The sequence below is a fragment of the Xyrauchen texanus genome, chromosome 29 (assembly GCF_025860055.1).
Source record: "Xyrauchen texanus isolate HMW12.3.18 chromosome 29, RBS_HiC_50CHRs, whole genome shotgun sequence".
NCBI lineage: Eukaryota > Metazoa > Chordata > Actinopteri > Cypriniformes > Catostomidae > Xyrauchen > Xyrauchen texanus.
The window spans coordinates 22,247,725-22,271,470 of record NC_068304.1 but is presented as its reverse complement, the minus strand read 5'-3'; the positions used below and the strand labels follow the sequence as shown (position 1 = coordinate 22,271,470).

At 36.5% G+C, this 23,746-nt stretch overlaps 1 protein-coding gene across 2 annotated transcripts in view; it reads right to left on the bottom strand.

The window, feature by feature from the left end:
• Positions 1-23,746, bottom strand: part of LOC127623099 (ran-binding protein 10-like) — a 43,293-nt gene that overhangs the window by 4,553 nt on the left and 14,994 nt on the right. The window contains exons 4-13 of one of the 2 annotated variants that reach the window (XM_052097349.1): positions 18,910-19,077; positions 18,668-18,690; positions 14,349-14,533; positions 14,061-14,173; positions 10,285-10,393; positions 8,060-8,208; positions 5,828-6,017; positions 3,704-3,840; positions 1,208-1,353; positions 298-409 (exon numbers count right to left, since the gene is read on the bottom strand). In XM_052097349.1, the coding sequence (XP_051953309.1) occupies positions 298-409; positions 1,208-1,353; positions 3,704-3,840; positions 5,828-6,017; positions 8,060-8,208; positions 10,285-10,393; positions 14,061-14,173; positions 14,349-14,533; positions 18,668-18,690; positions 18,910-19,077 (1,332 nt within the window). The remainder of the gene's footprint in view (positions 1-297; positions 410-1,207; positions 1,354-3,703; positions 3,841-5,827; positions 6,018-8,059; positions 8,209-10,284; positions 10,394-14,060; positions 14,174-14,348; positions 14,534-18,667; positions 18,691-18,909; positions 19,078-23,746) is intronic. The other variant, XM_052097350.1, reaches the window with a different exon arrangement.

Here is a 23,746-nt window from a genome sequence, read left to right as displayed (position 1 = left end):
ATGCGGAGTAAAAAAAAATTCTAGACCACTAATATGACTGGAGTCTTCTGCTCAGGCGAGTATACTTTACTACATTTATCAAGAATACTATTTTATACTCTTTTAGGTGTGGACAAAATTACAAAGAGTACTTTTAAATATCTAGGAACTAAAGACATCTATTCACAAAAGAACTTTGATCTCACCTGATGTTCCTCTTATTGAACCAGATATTTTATGTCTTGTTACCGTGGCTGTGTTATTTATAAGGTTTAGGTAAGTGATTATGTGAACAGTGTGTGTGTGTGAAACCCTAACCCAGAATAGCACTGTTGAGAGCAGAGCAGATCGCCTCTCTCTGCATGGGGTCCAGCTGCTGGCCCACGGGGCAGTTCCAGGGGTCTGAGTACGCCAGCAGACTGAATGCATCCTAAACACACACACAGACATACAAACTGGGCACAGAAGCTCGAGTGTACTGCTACACATAGTGACTTACCTTTCCACTTACAATGTGTCCAATAACATCAGCAACAAAGTGAAGGAGATATTAACATGCTAAGCTTCAGTGGTCTGAGTAATATAGGCACTTAAAAGACTATTGTATGCTTTAAAATCACTGAAGTCATATAAAGTCTGAAGTGAAATGGACCCCTTTATTATTATTTGTTGTAAAAACTCTAATAATTTAAAACTTTATACAGCTGTTGACTTCACGGGGCACTATAAAAATACAGCTCTGAGCTTGGTCAGTTATTTTCGTCAAGCACATTTGATGTTTAGTAGTACTTGGAGAAGCTGCTTTTGGTAGCTACAAAATAAATAAATACTGTAGATACATATTTTTACATTGATAAGTGACATCATTGCTTCCACACTCTTGAAAAGCACAAGCCGCCACTCAATCAGATGCTTTTTTATAACTAGAGTAGGGCCTATGCCTTTAATAGTAAGCATTCGTAATTTCATGATTTAAAGTTTCCCAAACCTTTATCCCAAAGAATTTCAAAAAAAATTTCAGTTGTTTTTGATTAATGGATAAAGATTTTTAATTCAATTTATAAAGGCTGCCCTAAGTTAATAGCCAATTCAATTCAATTTTGTTGATAAATATCGTAGAACTGAGCATTATTGAACAATTATATTTGATATCTCCAGGTTTTATCATGGCATTAAACCCTGAAAACATTCTTAAGCCTGTTGACCTCTTGCTCTCCATTCCTCCTACCTGCAGCATCTTTTTGTGAGTGGCATTCTTGCCATATTGGCGACAGAGCTGCTCGCTGAGGGTCTGAAGCTCTCTGCCAAACTGGATCATTCTCTCTGTGGCTGCTTGGTTTCCTCCACAAAGCTGTCTTGAGCTGCAGTTGTCATCTAAAAAGCAGAACATTACATTACATTATTCACACACATGGGTGGCCAAAAGTTTGGAAAAGTGATTTTGCTGTTTCAGAAGGAAATTGGTACTTTAATTCACCAAAGTGGCATTCAAATGATCACAAGGTATAGTCAGAACATTACTGATGTAAAAAACAGCACCATCACTATTGACTAAAAAGTCATTTTTGATCAAATCTAGACAGGCCCCATTTCCAGTAGCCATCACTCCAACACCTTATCCTTGAGTAATCATGCTAAATTGCTAATTTGGTACTAGAAAATCACTTGCCATTATATCAAACACTGCTGAAAGCTATTTGCTTAGTTAAAAGTAGCTTAACATTGTCTTCGTGTTTATATCTGAGTTACCACAGTATGCAATAGACTGGCATGTCTTAAGGTCAATATTAGGTAAAAAATGGCAAAAAAGAAACAGCTTTCTCTAGAAACTCATCAGTAAATCATTGATTTGAGGCTATACAATGCTTGAAAAAAACAGACTAAGATTTCATACAAAGGTGTTCACTGCAGTCTTCAATGACAAAGGACAACTGGCCCTAACAAGGACAGAATTATTGTAGTATGTAGTATTTTGGAGAAAATGTTGTTTGTTTCTATGTACCTCTATTTTAACTAGTTTTTCTTTGCTATATAAAGACGTTATATTGGGGTTTCACCATTTTGATAACTTAAGTTACACTTGCACTAGCGCTGTCCATTGCACTCATGTAATGAATATAATGTCTTGGCATTACTGTAAAATATATCTGTAGTATTGTCCACTAGGTGGCTTGTTTCTAAAAAATAAAATAAAATAAAATACACGCAGGTGTAAATTGACGAGTCCTTAAAATTCACTTGTGAAATGGATTGCTGTGAACTGTATGCCAATGATTGACTTATGATCAATAATATGGTTGTAAACAATACATTGTATTCTAAAGCCACCTTTTGTATTGTCTTATCAATGATTAACTCTTCTGCCACAAGAATATAATGCATTTTAATTATCTGAATATTTTTTTATTTTATTTACACACACACACACACACACACACACACACACACACACACACACACACACACACATATATATAATTTTTTTATATTTAAAAGGTAACTATGTATAATTATTTCATCATTATATATTGAATTATTGTTATATGAGGGGCTTTCTCAGCAAATATTTGTATATGCGATTAATTAATCGGGACACCATGTAATTAATTTGATTACACATTTTAATCGATATACAGCCCTAATATATATATATTTAAAAGGTAAATAAAACAAATAAAATAAGTTTTAAAAGCTTGAGGTTTGAAGGTTTAACTAACAGACAGACAGATATACAGATACAGTCGATAGATAAAAGCAGACTAAAGGCCTTTTTCATGTTTATTTACATTTGAATTTTCCATTTGAACATTCAATCAATTCAAGTCTTTGGGATTTAGGGGATTTTTGATTGCCTGGTTTGGGAGAGCCAGAAGTCAGATCAGTTCAAAAAGACATAGCATGCCAAGTCAGAACAGTCTGAAGGGCTGTGCGGGTCCTGTGGATGTAGCTTGAAAGCTGTAGGAGTTACATTTAATAAATTTGGTCTTTATTGATTTTGTAAAAGCCCTAAACCAAGTCTTTAGAATAACCCAACATAACAAACAATTCTTCCACCAAGTAATATAGTTAATTATCCTAACTGTTAAGAGTTTGATGGGGACATGCAGCTGCTGTTGCACAATTAGACAAAATGCAAGACATGCTTTATTGTGCAGTCAGGTGTGCCTTTATAGTAATTTTATAAATGGCATCGAAAGTGGTTCATCAAATCTGAATAATTAGTTAGTTAATTAATAATAAAAGTTTAATGAGTCAGTGGGATTAGACTATTAATTAGTGGGGATATAAGCAAGGCCAAACCTGTGTACAAAACAAAACTGTTAATTAGCATGATTCTCTGTTAAATTAGGAAAACTATTAGAGGCACTATGTTCTCAACTCCATGCCTGAAAGCATTCCAAGAAACAGATAACGTGGGAAATTTGAGCAGTGGATGTCATCATACTATTAAAAACTACAAGCTCACCCTCTTTTTTTGTAACCTTGGAGGAAAACATTTAATGGGCTGAATAATAGAAGAGCCAAAATTAGCAGCTCTCAAGGGGCAAAAGGACAGAGCAGAGAAAGAACTCACATCACATCAGAAAGAAGAATGAAAGAGGGATAAAGAGAAAAAGAATACGCTTGTAAAAAGGCATGTTTACTTAAGCATTCTCACAGACTCCTGAGTATTGTGTTAAAAAGCCCACGTGTACAGTATGTGAAGTGTGAGTGTGTGCTGTACCTGCTACTCCATTGCCAACACTGTTGTCATCCACCTGCAGGATTTCCTGGTGTTTGTATGTGCCATTCATAATACGAGTTGAGCTTTCTGTCATGCCATTACTATAGTGTTCTACCTCAATCTCCATCTCACTATCACTATCAACACACACAGTTATCCACAGTCAAATACAGTGTTTGTCCCTGCAGCATGTACCAGTAACTATACATTTGATACCATGTCCAAATATATGTGTTTGTCCTTGCTTACATACACATCTTCTTTGTTGTGGTTTACTAGGGCAATTAAAACATACAAGTTGTAAAGAATTATCCCTTCAATTTATATATACAGTACAATGTTTCCCACAGGATTTTGTGAGACTATGGGGGGTGTATCTCCAACCCTCTAGGGGGGTCCGGGGGCATGCTACCCCGTAAGAATATTTTGTTCATTTTAAAATTAAATACTTTCATCTGGTGCACTTTGAGAGCAAAATTAAGAAGCTAGTGTTGTGATCTTGTAAACAGTTTTGTGCTCTTAAAGCTGCAGTAGGCAACTGAAATTCAAAGAAATTGAATTGTGAGAAACAGTGCCCCCAATTCTTCCCCATATACATGATGCTCTTCACCCCCAGCCAGGGTTAATTGGCAGCTGTTCACAAACAGAGCCATGGCCTGCCTTTCACTGAGTCTGTGGTGCTAACTAATTTCTCACAGGGCCTCATTTAACTTAGACACCATGTTTATATAGAAACAAGTTTTTTTCAATGAATAAACTCTACCTACTGTAGCTTTAACAATTTCGTGCTCTCACCATTCTAAAAAGCAGGGTACAAACTAGTGATGTCAGTTTCAGCTTTTAATCTTTTAATGTTACCTCAGACTGCTAACAATAGCTTGCAAAGCCATAAGCAGTGTAACGTTATGCCAATTAACCTAGTAACACTAACGTTACTTTACATTAATCATCATGATTGTAACTTTTTTTTTTGCTTCTTTTGTAACCCAGCCAACCTGTATAGCTATTATATTACATTACAATATATTATATTGAATTGTATTACATCAATTATATTATGCAATAGTCAAATATTTCTGCCTTAAATTCTTAATTTCACACGTTATTTTAAGGCTCTCTGATTAACTCACAAGCCCTTATTTCTCATGAAGGAAGACTTTAAGACTCTGTTTCTTGGATGTTTTCATCTCCACAGAAATAGAGCAGGGCATCTCCTCTGTCTCACTGTCTGCTATTAACACTGCGTGAATAAACCCACAATGACCATGTATATTTTACATTACATGGTTGCTAAGTGAAACTGGAGTGCTTTGCGGTCACAAAATTAATACGTTTATACCTTTTTTCTATTTTCGTGGAAGTTTGGAGCAAGTCTCTGTAGACGCTGTGCAAGTACATCAGAGCACTTGAGAAGTAGTTAATCTACATGATGTCTGCGGTGCGGTTCCCTGAGATGCTCGGAGTTCAACTAAATGAGACAAGTGTTTTTTCCTGCGCGCATGAGACATCATGCAGGGAAAGACGAGGCTGAATCAACTGATTTGTTTAGTTTTTTTTTATTAAAAGGGACTCGGTGCTTCGAAACTACACAACTCTATCACTGGCAAATGAAATGTTAATATTTACTTGTTGCCAGTGGCTAATAACAGAAATCTTTTGGTCACATAATACAAAATGTACTCGCATATGCGAGATATTTACTTGCAATGTAGAGGGCTGGTTAACGTTACTTACCTAAAAAATGTGTCATCCTCAAACAAATAACGTAAGATGGATGCAGGAATACTCCAGTGCAGATATCTGCGAGTGTGTGTGAGCACGTGAGTTTACAGCAGCGGGGGAGGTGCTGACTGAACTGACTGGTGCACGAGAGAGAGCGCAAAACACAACCTTTTATTTTATGTTATTATGAGACTGAGAAGTGCAAAATATTTTAGATGAGAAGTGTAAAAAAGTTTTCGGTTCATTACTAGACCGTGGCGGGACAAATTAGACTGTGGTGGGCCGCCATAGTCTAGTCAATTAATGGGAAACACTGCAGTATATTTAAATTAAACTCAAACCTCTAGAAGTAATGCATGGTAAACACAAACAACAACAAAAACAACACAAATGGACACGCACACAGACCTAGTCTCCTGGTTGCTGGTGGCACTGTGAGGCTGGGACTTGGTGGAGTCGGTAGAGTTTGACTCTGAGTAGGAGGGGGAGGAGGATGGAGATGAGGAGGTGGAGCTTACACCGGTATATTTGCTGTGGCTCTTATTTTTATTAGTTGGGGTGACCCCATTACTGCATGTGGGACTGTCTGCTCCTGAGTCATGAGGAGAGAGAGAGAAACAATGAGAGCCATTAGAAGAGGGTCTTAACCCAAGTACACTACCTGAATTGTAAATTGCATAATCCACAGCAGTGCAGATTGCAAGTAGGTTTAATTCATATTTGTAATGTTATATTCTCAATTGTACGTATATCGGCTGACACATTTTACTATAGTTAAATCCATTATGCAGAATTAATACAGATTTTACCCCACAATCAGTGAAGAATATGTGAAAAAAAAGGGTAAAACTTCTGTGGGCATATTTATATATATATATTGTAAATAGAGCTGAAACGATTAGTCGACATTCTCGACAACGAAATTGTCGACAACATTTTTTGTTGTTGAATAGTTGTTTGATCTAAATGAATGTAACATGAGATCACATTAAACTCTAATGATTAGAGCAGCACTGCAGCTCGCACCTGACTTAGGAGAGGAAGAATTACACAGCTCATAGTCTAGATGCACTCCAAACCTTCCAAACAGCTTCAGGTGATGTAGATCGCCAAGTATGAGATAATTATAATGCAAAAATAAGTATAAAATAAAAAAATAAAAATAAAAAAGTAAATACAGAAGCACTCTCATTGTGGAATAATTGGAGCAGGAGCTGCCGGTCTGCCGAAGCAAAACTCGTGTGTCGAGCGTCTTTAAAGGAAACACCCCTACGTTACTTAAATGCAGTTATATTTAATGCATTATAGCTTTATTACATTTAAAATAATAAGGAAGCAAATCATGTAAATAACTACAAGCGCCTCTTCTATGAGCTGCGCGAATGTCCCGATCTAAGGGGGAAGAGACTGAAACTGCACCCGGCTGATGCACACTCTGTAGTGGGGACGCTCATCCCTCGAGACTGCACGCTTGCTGCAGCTAGATTATAACGTATTGGCTCGCAACTTATTGAATCATAATATATTCACTGTGCATTTCTTATTGTGAAGAAAATTGGCAATATGCAGCTTTATTAATACAAGAGAGTTTTTTTTTGTGAGTTAAAGATGGATTGAAGTGAACAAAAATGTGAGAGAGGGTAGTCTTCACCCCATTATACACTGCAACAAAATATGTTTTGATTTGTTTTGGCTTGTTTTCCAATATAAATATGTAAAACTCTTTTAAAACAACATACATTTACTTTAGCAGGTATACTCCAGAAAGTTTTTTATATCTGAGAATATTGAATATAATATTAAAAACAAAGGATAAAATATTCTTTAAAAAAAAAGATACATTCACCTGAGAAGCAGCATATAAGATATTTAGACTTGCTTTTAGATAAAGATATTTAGAATAGATAAGAGTATATTTTGTCTTTATTGCACTTGCAGAAGTATAACCAAGTAAAAAATACATTTATATACAAAATACACTTACTGTATATTTAAGATACATTCTCTTATTGCAAGTCTAAATATCTTACATGTTGCTTCTCAAGTAAATGTATTTTCGGTTTAAAGCTAATGATTAATCGTTGCAATAATCGCCAAATAATCGTTCTAATAATCATTAGATTAATCAATTATCAAAATAATCGTTAGTTGCAGCCCTAATTGTATATATTGTAAATTTAAGTATACATCATTGCAGTATTTTTTTCAACTGAATTTTATCCCATTAAAAAAAATAACATAATAATAATAATTATTATTTTATATATATATATATATATATATATATATATATATATATATATATATATATATATATATAATATTCTATATAATAAAATTGTGTTCAGACAGAATCATTTTCAATCAAATTTCTGAAAATGTCCTCAGTAATATAGTGAAACTTGTTGGAAACCCACTATTGAGGGCATTTTAGGTGGTAGTCAAAAAGGCCCATAAATCAGCCAAATCTTGTTTAGCTTTAAATCTACTGATGTGCACAGGTTTTTGTGAGGGTTAGGTTATGGGGTAGGGAATAGAAAATATCATTAGCTTGTTATGAAATCAATGGTAGTCTATGAGATGTCCTGACTTATATAGTGAAATAAACAAGTGTGTGTGTGTGTGTTACTGTACCTGTGTTGTGCAAGTGAGCGTTGGTGGCTCCGTGCCGTGGGCTCAGGTTTGGGGATCCGGGATAGCTGTCCTGGGATTTAGGAGAGTGGACGCTAAAGCACCGTACCTCACTATCTGTACCATTCACCATCTCTACAAACTGCCGACACCTGAGAGAGGGACACAAAATCATTGTGTTACACCAAAGAGACCTCAAACACCCACATAGTAATATACACTCAATTCAGACCTGCCAGTCTGTTAAAATGTCTGACAACCATGTTTCTGTTATCCATTATGCCACTGACTGACATTGTCAGCTCAGCAATCCATTAAACTGCCTGGCTGTCATTCACCTGTTACCCATCACAGAGAGAGGACTCAGCTCTCACCATCACCTTCACGCCTTTTCTGTCTCTGAATAACTGACAAGAGATCCAAGACTATTCCCACACCAGCACTTGATATCAGTTATGATTTGACATTAACGGTGCAATTCAATAATAACTGGTATGCACCTCCATGCATGGTTACAACAGAAACTGACTGCTCAAGTTTCATCATAACAAAATTCCAGCAAAGCAAATGAAATATGGTTCACAGAGAGATTTTCATCATTCATTATTGCACAGCACTCTGGAATAAATTATTCTGATTGGTCAATCGTTAAACTGTAACTGACTGTTGTCCCAGGCAACTGATTTCCTGTTCTATCTTTCTTCTCAATTATTAAAATCATTTCAAATCTCTTTTAGGGAAATAAATATTCAGATCTACCTGTGTGGACTGTGCAAAATACAAAACATCCACTATTCAATATGACAACTGAACACGTGACTTGAAAGCATTACTGAAAACTCAAAAGTAATTTCAAAAGAGGTCAATTTGAAAACTTATGCAACATTGTGACTAATCAAATCACAAGCAGCTCAGTCTAAAGCAGCAACATTTATCTCACCCTGTGTGTTTGTTAAAAACACACATACTGTAACAAAGGGTAACACTATTCCTCAGAATGACCAGTACCTAGGACACTTAAGAAAACCTTCATTTGTATTCTGAAAATTACATCATTATTTAATCACCCTCATGTGGACCTAAACCCATATGGCTCTCTTTCTTCTGTGAAACACAAAGACCCGTTTACCCCTGGTATTAAGATTTTGGGCGATCCGATCACATGTGGTCAGCGCTAATTACAGGTCTAAACGGGGTCTAAAACGTTTTTGTGATCGTATCACAAAACCCACAAAAGTAGGTAGTCAAAAACACATGACAATTTCTTGTGGACTAAGGAAACAATGTCAATTTAAAAATCAGCTGACTTTAAAATTTGAATATATAGTATGCATGTATAGCAAACCCCCCAGGTGTCCCAGTTTGAGACTTTCAAAATCAGGTCACCCTATATAAAACGTGCTAGCCAGGTCTGGGACTTCAATTTTGACACATTTAAACCTTTATTGGAATGACTGTTTGTTGTGTTGCCAATGCATGATGTTAAACAAAGAGAACAGAAGCAATATAATATTCAGTAATCTATTCGGACCTTCTCTCTCGCTCTCTCTAAGATTTTTTATATTATAAGTATTATTTACAAACTGTACATTTGGGTGTCCAGTTATACAACAAACAAAATGCCTGTTTTCCCCATTCTAAATGTATAACTTGATGTGAAAAAATAAATTAAAAACTAAAACTAAACTATAAAATATTTAAAAACTAAAACTAACAAAGAACTAACAACATGAAAACTAAACTTAATTGGAGATAAACATTTCAAATGAAATAGAAATAAAACTACATAAAAAAATATTATAAACTTGGTGACCGTTCATTGTAATTGCATGGAAACAGCGATAAAGACGTTCTTAAAAATGTCTCATTTTGTTTTCCACAAAAGAAAGTCGTTCAGGTATGGAATGACATGAAGTTCGAGAGTAAAGGGATCTTCAATTTTGGGCAAACCATTCCTTTAAAGACCTAATCTCAGATCTTGTGTTCTCTCAGCAGGCTTACGTTATGAAACTCAGGACAGAAAGTCCTGGATGTTCGTATCCAACAGTTCTCTAGTGATCCCAAGGAACGAGAACTCTATTTTTCACCTTGCTTGAGGTTAAGCTATTCCTTTTTATCCTTTCAGCACATAAAATGTCAGTGTGTGCACACGCACGCACGCACACATACACAAACAAATAATTTGTGTAAGGTTCCCTTGGGGAGAGTGTGCTTGTAGAGATACTCACTTCAACATGAAGAGTAAATTTGGGTTGTGTTCTAGGAGGCCGGGATACAACTGCTGTGTAGCTTCAATGGCTTCTCCAACACGGCCTGCCAATACCAGCTTCTGTATTCCTGTATGCAAAAAGAATAAACACTTAGATAAGCGGGAGTGAGATGCCTCAATTACCTATCATCTTGAGTGTTTTTTTAAATGGAACATATCATTATTTTTCACCCTGAGGTACACTTAAAATTTCACTGAGTTTTATTTTATAAACCTTAAAAGTAAAAGCCATAACTTTATGACCATTTCAAACCTTTCTATGACCCTCAGAATTAAACTGGTGTGCTTTTAATACTTGTGATCACCCTGTTCTCAAATGAAATGAGAAACAGCACATAAAGCACAAAGACTTGGAGAACTTTCTACATATTTTACTCTCAATAGTTCTTCTGGTGTTAATATGCAAATGTGAAATTTCAATTGTTAATATTTCAGATTTCTGACTAGTTGTTTTCTCAGCTTAGTTTCAATAAATTATTTTGTTGGACTTAAGTACTGTAAAGTTACAGTATGTTTTTATTGTATATTAAACCCTTTCCTCTCAAAAGATCAAGGAAAAAGTGGTTCCTCATCATACGACCCCATTAGCAAAATTATAAATAATAACATGTAATGGTTCTCACGGCTTATGGTAAAAGGTGCCTTCAACAAGATTTAGCAAACTCATTCAATTGTTGCAAGTGCAAGATAAACAGTTCAGAAAACTTCAAAGTGAACATTAAATATTCAGCATGTTATTAAAGCTTAAATCAGAGGCACAAAATAGAGCATGTTATTTCACTTTAACTGAATATTAATTAAATATTAATATTCCATCTAGTGCCCAAGAAAATATATATTTTTTTGCCTATCCAGTAAATTGCCTGTTCCCCGTAACAGCTATATTTTCCCATCCCAAGCAACATTTAAAGATCTGTTTAACTTATTACAAGTGATATTTAAGCAATATCACACAAGCAAGAGTGCGACATGACCCTATAGTGGTGATATGAGCCGAGTGCAGTAGTTAATCACTGCAGTGCTGATTTAGGGCCATATAGCACGATTGCGAGTGTGATATTGCTTATATACAACAGTTCAATGAACAAGTAAATGTAAAAAAAAAATAGGAAAAACTGAGTACGGTCACAAAAAACGCATTTGTGCATGGAAGTACTTTCTCAACCTGCCGTTGCTGGTTCAAACAAATTATGCTTCCAAGCCTCTCAAAAACATCACTTCAGAACTACTAGTATCACAGATTGGGCTGTTTCGAACACGATCTTTGGGAAACAAGGATGTGTATGTGTGTGTGTGTGTGTGTGTGTGTGTGTGTGTGTGTGTGTGTGTGTGTGTGAGAGAGTGTGTGTGAGAGAGTGTGTGAGAGAGTGTGTGAGAGAGTGTGTGAGAGAGTGTGTGTGAGAGAGTGTGTGAGAGAGGAGTGTGTGAGAGAGTGAGTGTGTGAGAGAGAGTGTGAGAGAGTGTGTGAGAGAGTGAGTGTGTGAGAGAGAGTGTGTGTGAGTGAGTGAATGAGTGAGTGTGTGAGAGAGTGTGTGAGAGAGAGTGTGTGAGTGAGTGAGTGTGTGAGAGAGAATGTGTGAGAGTGAGTGAGTGTGTGAGAGAGAGTGTGTGAGTGAGTGTGTGAGAGAGTGTGTGAGTGAGTGTGTGAGTGAATGAGTGAGTGAATGAGTGAGTTGGAGCATGTGTGATAACCTGTTGATGATGCTGAAGTCTGTTAGTCAACTTTCTGAAGATAATGTCATTTTGTCAAAATGTAATTTTTTTTCTCAGTGGAAATATAGCCATCCAAGCAGGGGTATTCCTCGGTAGCTGGTACGCAAACGTTATTCACTATAGAAACCGCAATTTTGTCCTCTAAAATGTAGAAAGTCTGGTAAGAAGTAAGCGCCTTGAGTTTGTGTAATTAAGTCTGTGTCTCTCAGCTGTGATGAACCTTAATGCTGAAGTTGTTAGTTTAAAGCTATATCCTAGTTTTAGTAGTAATACGAGCGATCACAGAGTGCTGTTGAATGTAAATACTGACTGACGCTGACTCACTTCACATCATCAACTGACTGACATTACACACAAAACATTTTCTTTTTCCTCCACTTGTTGGCTAATATATGTAATGTCAAAAAATTGTATGTAAAGAGACATATCTCTTAACACACCAGCACTGCTCTAACACTTTAGTAAAGAACGGCATGAACACAAGCGGAGTGATAAACACACAGTGAAGCGTCCGTGTGATGATGCTGTGAGACCATCAGCACTCATGGAACGTCTCACGTCCAATCAGAATTGAGCACCGGAACTAACTGTTGCATATTTAAGCAATATCACACGAGCAAGAGTGCGATATGGCCCTACATTAGCACTGCTGTGTAAGGCCGCAGGTCTTAAGTAATCACAGCAGTGCTGATGTAGGGCCATATCGCACTCTTGCTCGTGTGATATTGCTTATATACAACAGTTCAATGGACAAGTCAATTTAAAAAAAATAGGAAAAACCGAGTACAGTCATAAAAACGCATTTGTGCATGGAACTACTTCATTACACGACGGATCTGAATCTGCCTTCACTGGTTCAAAACAAATGATGCATCCAAGCCTTCATTAGTAATTAAAACATTTCACTTGGTGGTGGTGTAGTGGTCTAAGCACATAACTGGTAATCTGGTAATCAGAAGGACACTGGTTTGAACCCCACAGCCACCACCATTGTGTGCTTGAGCAAGGCACTTAACTCCAGGTTGCTCCAGGGGGATTGTCACTGTAATAAGGGCTCTGTAAGTCGCTTTGGATAAAAGCATCTGCCAAATGCATAAATGTAAATGCAAAATATGTAAATGTACTTCAGAAATAGTATTACGGCTTGTGCTGTTTCTAACAAGTCATAGGATAAACAAGGATAGATGGATGGATGTGTGTGTGTCTGTCTCTCTGTGTGTGTGTGTGTGTGTGTGTGTGTGTGTGTGTGTGTGTGTGAGAGAGAGAGAGAGAGCGTGTGCGATCACCTGTTGCCACACCCAAGCAGATATGCTGTCAGATATCTGAAGATCAGCTTTCTCAGTGGAAAATAGACATCCAAGCGGGGGTATTCCTCCCTATTTCACGGCAGCCATTGCGCAAGAGTCATTCACTATAGAAACAGCGATGTCCTCCACCATTTTAAAGAGTATGTATCCAATGTGGAAACTCCGATAAAAGGTAAGCACCTTGAGTTCTGTAATAAATCAGTTGTGTCTCTCAGCTGTGATGAGCCTTAATCCTGAAGTTGTCTGTTTAAAGCTGTTTAAAGCTATTTCCTAGCTTTGGTAATGTATTAGTAATACCAGCGATCACGGAGCATTGTTCTATGTAAACAATGACTGAATCACATAACGTCACAAACTGGCTCATTTAACACACATAAATCTAACATATGTAATTTAAAAAATAAAGACAGTAACTCCTAACAGATCTGCACTAGGCTTACACTTTAGAACAGCACGAACAGAAGCGGAGTGATATACATACACAGTGAAGCATCCAAGTGCTGATGGTATCAAACCATCAGTGCTCATGGAATGTCTCTCGTCCAATCAGATTCGAGGACCGGAACTAACTGTGGTATATAATAAAATAACGCTGCTCTATATACAACTCATACAAGACACAGACACAGACACAGACACACACACACATACACACACACACACACACACAAAATGGCTAAACTAGTTGATGAATTGAATGAATGTGGAAGCTCACTCTGTCTATTTTTTATTGAGGTTTGGTCCTCTTGGATCATGGTCTCTGTGGTTCTGGCGAAGGCCATTGCTGTGGCACAATACCCATGATGGACCAGGTAGCTGGACACCATGCTGCAGATAAACATAAAAAAAGGTTATCACAGTAAGAAGAAAAATAAAAGCAATAATTCAAGAACATGCCATCATGACAAAGTGAGAAGCTTCATATCTTCTCAAAAAGTCCATGCGTTTATCAATATTGTTTTGAACAAAGATCATTTTCTGGAAGTGATATTTGGCTGCTCACTTTTGCAGCACTGCCTGCCAATCTCCCAGTCTTTCTCCGATGGGGAAGCGGGCAATCATGCTGTGGATCTTGGCCCTCCATTCGCTCATGTAGTCCTCAATGTCAAACATAAAAGGCTGTTGGCCAAAGTTAGCATCTACAACCTCACCAGGAGTCTGCAGCCCTACTGTGGGGTACAGGTTAGGCTGAAAGGAGAAGGAGAAGGAGAAGAAGAAGAAGAAGAGGAAGAAGGAGGCACCAGAATTAGTCAATTTGATTCATTTCAGTGAATCAGTTCAAAGTGTCCATTTCAGTCAGTCGACTCAAAATTCTGATTCATCTATTTAGCTGCATCATCACACAAAAATGTTCATGGATCGAAGTCCCGATGCGTTATTACAATGTGTACAATAAATGCAGGTAAATACATACATTAATAATTTTTTATATTGTGCAAAATCTTTACAATATCTCAATATTTTACAGCTACATGACAATGAGATATATATATATATATATATATATATATATATATATATATATATATATACACACATACACACACACACACACACACTTACATACAGGTATACAAGTCAAAAGGTTGAAAAATACACTGACGGCCAAATGTTTGGAATAATGTACAGATTTTACTGTTGTGGAAGGAAATTTGTACTTTAATTCACTAAAGTGGCATTCAACTGATCACAAACTATAGTCAGAACATTACTGATATAAAACACAGCACCATCACTATTTAAAAAAAAAATAAATAAATTCCAGTAGCCATCACTCCAACACTTTATCCTTGAGTAATCATGCTAAATTGTTAATTTGATACTAGAAAATCACTTGATATTATATCATACTCAGCTGAAAGCTATTTGCTATCTTTGTGTTTATTTCTGAGTTGCCACAGTATGCAATAGACTGGCATGTCTTAAGGTCAATATTAGGTAAAAAATGGCAAAAAAGAAACAGCTTTCTCTAGAATCTCATCAGTAAATCATTGTTTTGAGGTCTATACAATGACTGAAATTGGCAAAAAAAAAAAAAAACAAGATTTCATACAAAGGTGTACACTGCAGTCTTCAAAGACAAAGGACAACTGGCTCTAACAAGGACAGAAAGAGAGAGATGTACAACTAAACAAGAGGATAAGTACATCAGAGTCTCTAGTAGGAATGTTTCGATTACCCGATTTCACAATTAACCACGATTAAAACTGTCAAGGTTATTAACGGAATTTGGAATCTACAGTTAAATTTTACTGAAAATTTGTTATCTTTTAGTGTGGGTCTAACTACTTGTGCCATGCGTGTGTCTGCCTGGCTGGTCTGTGAGGCTGTTACTATGGTAACAGAGTTCACAAGGTGATTGTCTAGGTAAGGCAGGGTGTGTGCAGAACGTGAACTTTCAGCGCACGTGAAACTCTCAAAATGGAAACATGGCGGAACAATGCGATCTCCTGGAGTTGTATCTGCCGAAGAAGCTAATTAATTAAGCTATTTGGGAGCATTTTGACTATCTAAAAAATGACACAAGAGTTGAAGACGGGTATCCAGTATGCAAAACGTGCAGACGTGCCAGCAAAAGCGGTGAAAACATCTAATAAGTTCCAGCACCTGAGGGAACACCATGCAGATGGTAATAATTTTACAAACACAGCAAATATTATTTGTAATGTACTACTTACCTTTTGGGAAAGTCAAATACTGAATTGAAACTGTAAATCCAAAGAGTTGTACATTTTAAGTTTAAAAGTGGAGGGGTTCAGCTTTATATTGTGAATGCGATGCCTCCAAATAGTTTTTCCTACCTGAATATGATTTCAGTGAGCATAAAAGTGCTGTGATTATCCGGCTGATCGTTAGATTACTGAATAAAGAAAGAAGGTTCTCCTAGCCTGACACCATTTTATTTTAAACACATGGTTTAAGTTACAGTTGTTTTTTGGTTATCTATTTTTAAATGTTTAAAAACGTTAGAGTGGGCAAAGAAACACAGACATTGGACAACAGATAATTGGAAAATAGTGTTATGGATCTTTAGCTCTGGATTGAGCTTTTGTGGGATCAGCTAGACTGTAAGGTGCGTGAGAAGTGCCCGACAAGACAGCCACATCCAGGGCTGGACTGGGAAGAGAAATCGGTCTGGGTTTTTACATGGCAACTGGCCCAAAACTTGTTGTACGCTGTCCTTTTCTGCATATCGTGCCGCCGTTTTGTGGTCTGTTCTGCAAAATGCAGCAGCTAATTTTTGCTTGGTACAGCCCATTAGTTTCCCCTCATGTGCAGTCTAAATCGGCCCACTGGGAAAATGCCAGGTATGCCAGATTACCAGTCCAGCCCTGTCCACATCTATGGCATGTGCTACAGGAAGCGTGGGGTGAAATGTCACCTGAGTATCTGGACAAACTGACACATGGAGGATTTTTTTGATGAGAACTCTTTGAAGTAGTTTAAGAAGTTCTGAAAGTAGTTTTTCACATTATTAATGTCCTGACTATACATTGTGATCAGCTGAATGCCACTTTGGTGAAAAAAAATTACGTTTCTTTCCATAAGAGCAAAATCTGTACATTATTCCAAACTTTTGGCCGCCAGTGTGTGTGTGTGTATATTCATATTTTTTTTTTTTTTGCTACCAGTATATCAGCCTACTAGGTCTCCAAATTTTCATCACAAGTAATCCTTTCCTTCTTTACACCTCAACTGGCAATAGCTCAACTGAAGCTCCTGTTTAATTAATCACAGTATAAACAGGCATAATCGGAGCTCATCACAAACCTACATCACACTATCAGTCAACATCCAAATCTGCAATTATTCATTTATCAAATGCAAAGCAATATACAAATGAAGAATGCTATAACACAAGTGATTAATCCTTTGGCAACAGTAACATAAGAAGTGCTGCAATGCAAAGTTTCACAGTTGGCCAGAAAAGTACAAAATAGTACAAAGATGCAAGTGTGACAAACGCCATGATGATGCATCAATAAAAGTATTTTGAGAAGACAACACCTCTATTCCAAAACTTAGTGAGCTGCTTTGCTGTCTATTGTCAAAATACAGTAGGCATTTACCTTTTAAGACAGCATTATAACTGAAATTGAACCTTAGAAGTGACTTATTTTGAATGCCCTTCATAAGCAGCAACTCCATGAGCCGAGCCACAGAAATAGTGCTCCTCTTATGAAGTGCACAGGGGACTGCACTTGCAATTCCAACAGTGTTTGACATAAGCATGTTGATAAGCTAACTACGTGGTACTTTAATAAGCATAAAATACACAGCACACACAAATATTGGATAAAGTAGTCCATATTTAAAATAGATTGAACCATTTTAACAATATTTTTCACTTGGGCTGGGTATTGATACAGATTTCCCGATACAATTTGATTGGATTCAGAAGCTCTCAATTCGATTTCTGTTTAATATCGATTCATATGGGTATGAATGCTGTTAATTATACAGGGGACCTTCTAACTTGGTACATTATGAAAATATAAATTTAACTAATTACATTTGATTAGTTTTTCATCATTTTGGTCACATTTGAGCTTTTTAAAAATAAACAAATCCATATATTCAAGCAATAAATTATATTATATATATTATTTTTTGTGACATGTTTATTGTTTAATTGCATAATATGTACTATTTATAGGTATTTCAATACATTTGTTGAACACATGCTAAAACTGGAACTGTTTCTTTATGAAAATCGGCATTTCTGTAAAGAGTCTGTAAATAAGCGCATGTTAATGAGAGAGTCGAATTGCTTAACCTCATCTGTACTATGTGTGATAGGAATTAAATATTTAGTTTGTTGGTTTTGGTCTACAACTGACTGTAGAGAACAGAAAGGGTATTAAAAGAGACATTAAATGACAATTGGGTTGCGTGGATCTTGTCTTTGGACAAACATTACACGAAACAACTTTTACTCTCATCACGCTGAATACTCCACCAATAACTACACAATCACTGGTGAGTAAAATCTGAACATTTACCAGCCATTTGCCAAATATATACATTTAAGTCACATAGCGCAAAATGTGGTTGCAAATGTGAGTGATTCCTGACATTGTAGTAGAGGGTTGAGCATAGAGTAAAAGATCGATCTTGGGATTTAAATTTAAATATCGATATCGTTGAAATGAAGATTGCGATGCATCAGAAAATCAATATTTTTACCCACCCCTGCTTTTCATGTGGGAGTTTGCCTATGATGAATTAAGAGCTGTCTAGGTAGGCAGCTTGCTAGGTTTAGGAACAGATCTACAACATAGTATTTGTTTATCTGAGAGAGATCTGTGTTGCTATACTTACTGGGAGATCTGTGAAAGCCACACCTGGAGGAACACAAAAGTTAGTCAACTTTTGTGTAGTCGAGGATTCAGAGATAACATAAACAAGATTTAAAGAATTTTATGGATAAACCAGAACAAATATGTAGGCCATCAATCTATAATTATATCTATTAATATGACTTATAATTACTTAATTATAATAAGACAGTAGGCTAAACTATTATACTGTTTAATACTATTTCATTTCTATTAAAATATTACCTAAACTGTGTCCGTTTTTGGTGTAAAAGCATGTGTTATTGATGAGGTTCACACAACAGCCAATAACGTCGCCCGTTGTGAAGGTTGGGCCATACGGTTGGCCAGTCCCTGAGGAGCAAAAGGAGTGTCCGTCGTCACCATGGTAACCATACGAGTGCTTGTCCCAACCTGAGGTGAGAGAAACATAAATAATGATGTGGGTAGGACTTCAGGCATTCAGAAACAGCACAGGAGTACAAGCAGATATTAGCAGACCAAGACAGATCATACAGAAGTTAGTATTTATAATAGCCTTTTCTGTGCAGATATTGGGGGAAATCAACAGAATGGGTTTAAAAATGAGTTAACTTTTTTTTAGCTAATTCACTCAATCAAATTAGTCAAAATATATAATAAATGTAGAGTACATGCACTGTGAACTCAAGCCGCCTGAATCTTACAAGATCCATCTAAAACTATTCAGTGAGTTACGCACTGCTTCAAACCACCAAGAGTCGTCGTCTGTCTACATCACTGACTAGTATAATCTCACTAAAGTATTACAGATACAAACATCAGTGGCGGAAACAGGACAGTTGTAATTGTAAACACACATGCTTATCTCTGCCTGAGCAAAAAAGAAGTGTGATTGTTTCAATTTATGAGAAAGTTTTAACATACATTTTTTTTTTTTCTTTTTGGTCTAATGTAAATTTACACTGTTGCTGATTGATCCCATTCAGCATTTGATCATGCCTTTGAGGTCTGGGGTAACTGAAACACTAGTTAAGAAATCTAAATTGCTTGACTGATTTGAAATAATAAATCTTAAAAATATGTAATGAACATTAATTAATTAAAGTTCTAGTTGAAGTCTATAGCTCAGGGGTCAGCAACCTTTTTGACATGGAGTGCCATTTTTTATTTTCCTGGTCAATGGCTGTGCTTGAAACGGAGTAAAAACAATGGAATTTTGTTCATGACAGATGCATTCAGAATGAAAAAAAGAGAAATTAAAGTAGTGGGGGCTTGTTGTTCGGGAGTTGGTGAGGTATTAGTTTAATCTGCATTATTCCTAAAGCAGAGCACAGCGTTCCCTTCATGCTAATGAAACGGGCAGTGCCCGTACATTTCATGTCATTTGTGATTTCTGAGAAAGGATTTTTAAAGAATCTATTCATTTCTATGACCTTTATGGACCTGAAATTCTCAATTTTAAAGTTCCCTGATATTTTCAGGTTTTCCATGACCATGGGGACGCTGTAAAGATCTAAGGACCCAGCCCCTGCACTTGCCAGAACAACTCTGGAAAGACATCTTACGCTTCCCGAAGAACCAGCTTTGCGGCGTAAAAATGGATTATAACATCCCAACAATTTAAAACGCCAACACATTTTAGCACTAATCTGAAAACCCCTAAACAACCATCCCTGCACCTAAACTGAATGTATATTACACCAACACAAAACCCAGCTCCAGACAAGGAACCAGCTACAAGCACAGGCAGAATATCATGCAGCTGGCAATAGGCTTAGACCAAACACACTAGAAAATGCATGGGCCAGCCTACATGCGTTTGTCTACATTTCCACTATATTCCAAAGAACTCTAGGACAAAGACTGGCTTCAGCAGAGAGCATGGGGGTGAATAAACACGCAATTTGTAGTCAGCACACACATGCCAGATTGGCTAGATTTCTCCAAAGCATGTCAAAGGCTTCAGGCACATTGGAGAAGCATAAGAGCAGGTGACAGAATCGCTGGATTGGTCACAGAGGTCATGGGAGGGTTTCATGATACTAACTATGACCCTTATACACTCTCTCTCTCTCTCGCTCTCTCTGCAAAAACCCAGCTCTGATGCTCTATTATACATTCATTTTTTTCTTTATACATGTAGGATAAACCAATAAAACTTTATGGGTTTCAAAGTGAGCTAATACTTCCTTTAATGTTTCTACATCAAGGTGTGCTGAATATTACTTAATCTATTTTAAAAAAAGGTTAATGTATTTATTAGTGTCAAATAAATAGTTGCCTGTAAAATTAAGTTCAAACAATGGTATCATCGGTTTAATTAATTTCATTTAACAGATTGACCTGTTCAACTAAGCAATTAGGATAAGCAACAAGTTGATTAATTTTGTCACAATTTAAGTCACATTTTTAGTCTTTTGAACAATGTTAGCTATGTATTACACAATGTATTACATCCCTAATGTCAAGCAGACTGCATATTTTGCAAATTTAAGCAATTGTATTTGGTAGAGTGAGCTATATTATTTTCCAATCATCAGTTTCTGAAATTTTCTTAACCTTTCTTCATTAATAATAATGTGAGAACATTTAATTTTGTTTTTGCCATCAAAAATAGCAAAAATAGATTGAGTTATTGTGTGTTTTTCTGACACAATGTTTCACTGATCATGATCTATAACTCTGCAAAAAAATGTAATGGCATCTGCACTAATATTATTCTATTTTTATCCCGGTCTCCTATCCCGAGGTCACCAGAGCCGGCCGAATCCAGCTCCATTCCTGCTTGGTGTCAAACTCCACTGCTATGTGTCTCTGAGTGATGACGACTAAATGCAGCCGGTGCAAGCCAGACATCACTTCAGTCTATTACGATGGACTTCAGAGGATGAACTGATGCCAACTCCAACCATACGACATGGAATACTTCATATGCCATTGCCTGAAATTTGGACTTATGATAGACCTCAACAAAATGATTGGCCGGTTGAACTGCTATGCACTTAGCTGATCTCTGCCTGCATCACCTCGGTCTAATGATGGCTGACACATGAATAAAGAATGACTACACTCTTAAAATAAAATACGCAGACTATCAATTAATTGCCAACAAAACCCTTCATCAGCCAACTAACAAAAGCAATTGCATCTATATATGAACTTCTGCAGTTAATCCAGGATGGACTTCAAAGTCATAAATCTTACAGTTCATACAAAATCTTTGTTTAAACACTGGCCCTTAACACTTAATAAGTTTGATCATTTTAAACCAGGACTTGCACTATACATAAGTAATATTGGCATTATATTCATGATGTTAGCCAGAGAGGAACTGGCCCCCACAGCGAGTCTGGTTTCTCCCAAGGTTATTTTTCTCTCATTAACCAACATCTAATGGAGTTTTGTGTTCCTTGCCACAGTTGCCTTCAGCTAGCTCTCTGGGGTTATAATACAATTATTATTTAATTACTTATTTTTAAACACAATTCACAATCATATTTAATCAAATTGACACAATGATAACTCTAAGACATTATAGATATTACAGTTAAATCTGTTAATGCATGAATTTCTGTAAAGCTGCTTTGAAATAAACTAGACAAAATAGACTTCTTTGACTAATATTTTTATCATTTCTGTCAATTAAAATTACTGGACCAGTGCAGGCTTCACACTCTCTGGTGTGAATGGATGCTCTGTGAAAAGGAAAAGATCTTCTTTAATTCAATTTACCTTTCAGCTCTGAATAAGAAAAAGCTTTGTGATTTCATAATATTCTGGATGCAAGTTAAAATCCACTGAGGAAAATCAGTAATGAGATCAAGCTCTCCTCTCCTTCCTTTTTACCTTTCCTTTAAGGACTCCATGAGAAAAAAAAACATCACAAAGTTCTTCCTAAGATTAACTAAGGTGTACAGACAGAAAAATCCTGAGATGTATCTGCATTTGCCATGTCATTCTCACAGCTGGTGGCTTTTACCAGTACATGTTAAGGCAATGTTTCAGAATCACAGTCTAACTGTTCAACAGAAAGATAATAGAATGTTTAAGAAGAGGAAATGTTAAAGAGATGAAGGATCTTAGGCTACAAGGCCAAATATTTTGCTGACTGAAGACATTGTTGTGGGCAACATCTGCACTGCAGTGTCACTTTCCCTTAAGAGGGATAGTTCAACCAAAAATGAAAATTCTCTCATCATTTACTTGCCCTCCTGGCATCCCAGATGTGTATGACTTTCTTCAGCAGAAAACAAATGAAGATTTTTAGAAGAGTATTTCTAAGTACTCTGAAGATCCTAGCGCTGCCCCCGACCAAAGATTTTCCTAGTCGACTAGTAGTTGTTAATGTAAGCCATTAGTCGACTAGTTGTCGCATGTTTATGATATTAATTTAATTGCTTATATGTTGGGTATCAGAAAATGGTTTGAGTTCCAGGGCTGAAAAAGAATGTTATAAGTAACATTGCTAACACTGTTCTACATTACAGATAAATACTAAACCATAATAACGATATAGTAGTATAATATACATTTTACAAGAGCAAACACAAAGCGAGCAGCAGTGACACCGGCAAAAGTGGTAATGATTCTGAATGTGTCAGAAAAACCAACAAGGAGACTGTCTGAACGTTTTGTTAATTTATAGAGAGAAATACACATTCGGGTTGAGCAAACATACGATGATCTCGGATCAATGATAGTCAGATAGATCACCAATGGCTGATGCCTTTGACCATGTCAAGATGATATTTGGCTCGTTTTCCCATTAATCTATTAATTTATTATTATTTTTAGACTATTATTATTATTATCAAATTCATATTACAATAATTTGCCCGTAGACACATGGACATGCGTTTGAAGAAACACTCTTTATAATATTATTAAATACAGATGACAGAAAAGCCGTATATGGGCATATATGACGCGCTGATACAGAGTCGTGCAGTCTCGTGGAACACGTGCATCTAAAGATCTCACACTTTGTTTCTGCCTTAAGATTTTATATTATTTTTATTAGATTTATTTTTTTATGAGTGCTGCAAATGACCTCAGACATCTCAGTTCAGGTGGTGCTTTTAGTTCAGTTCACTTTATTTCC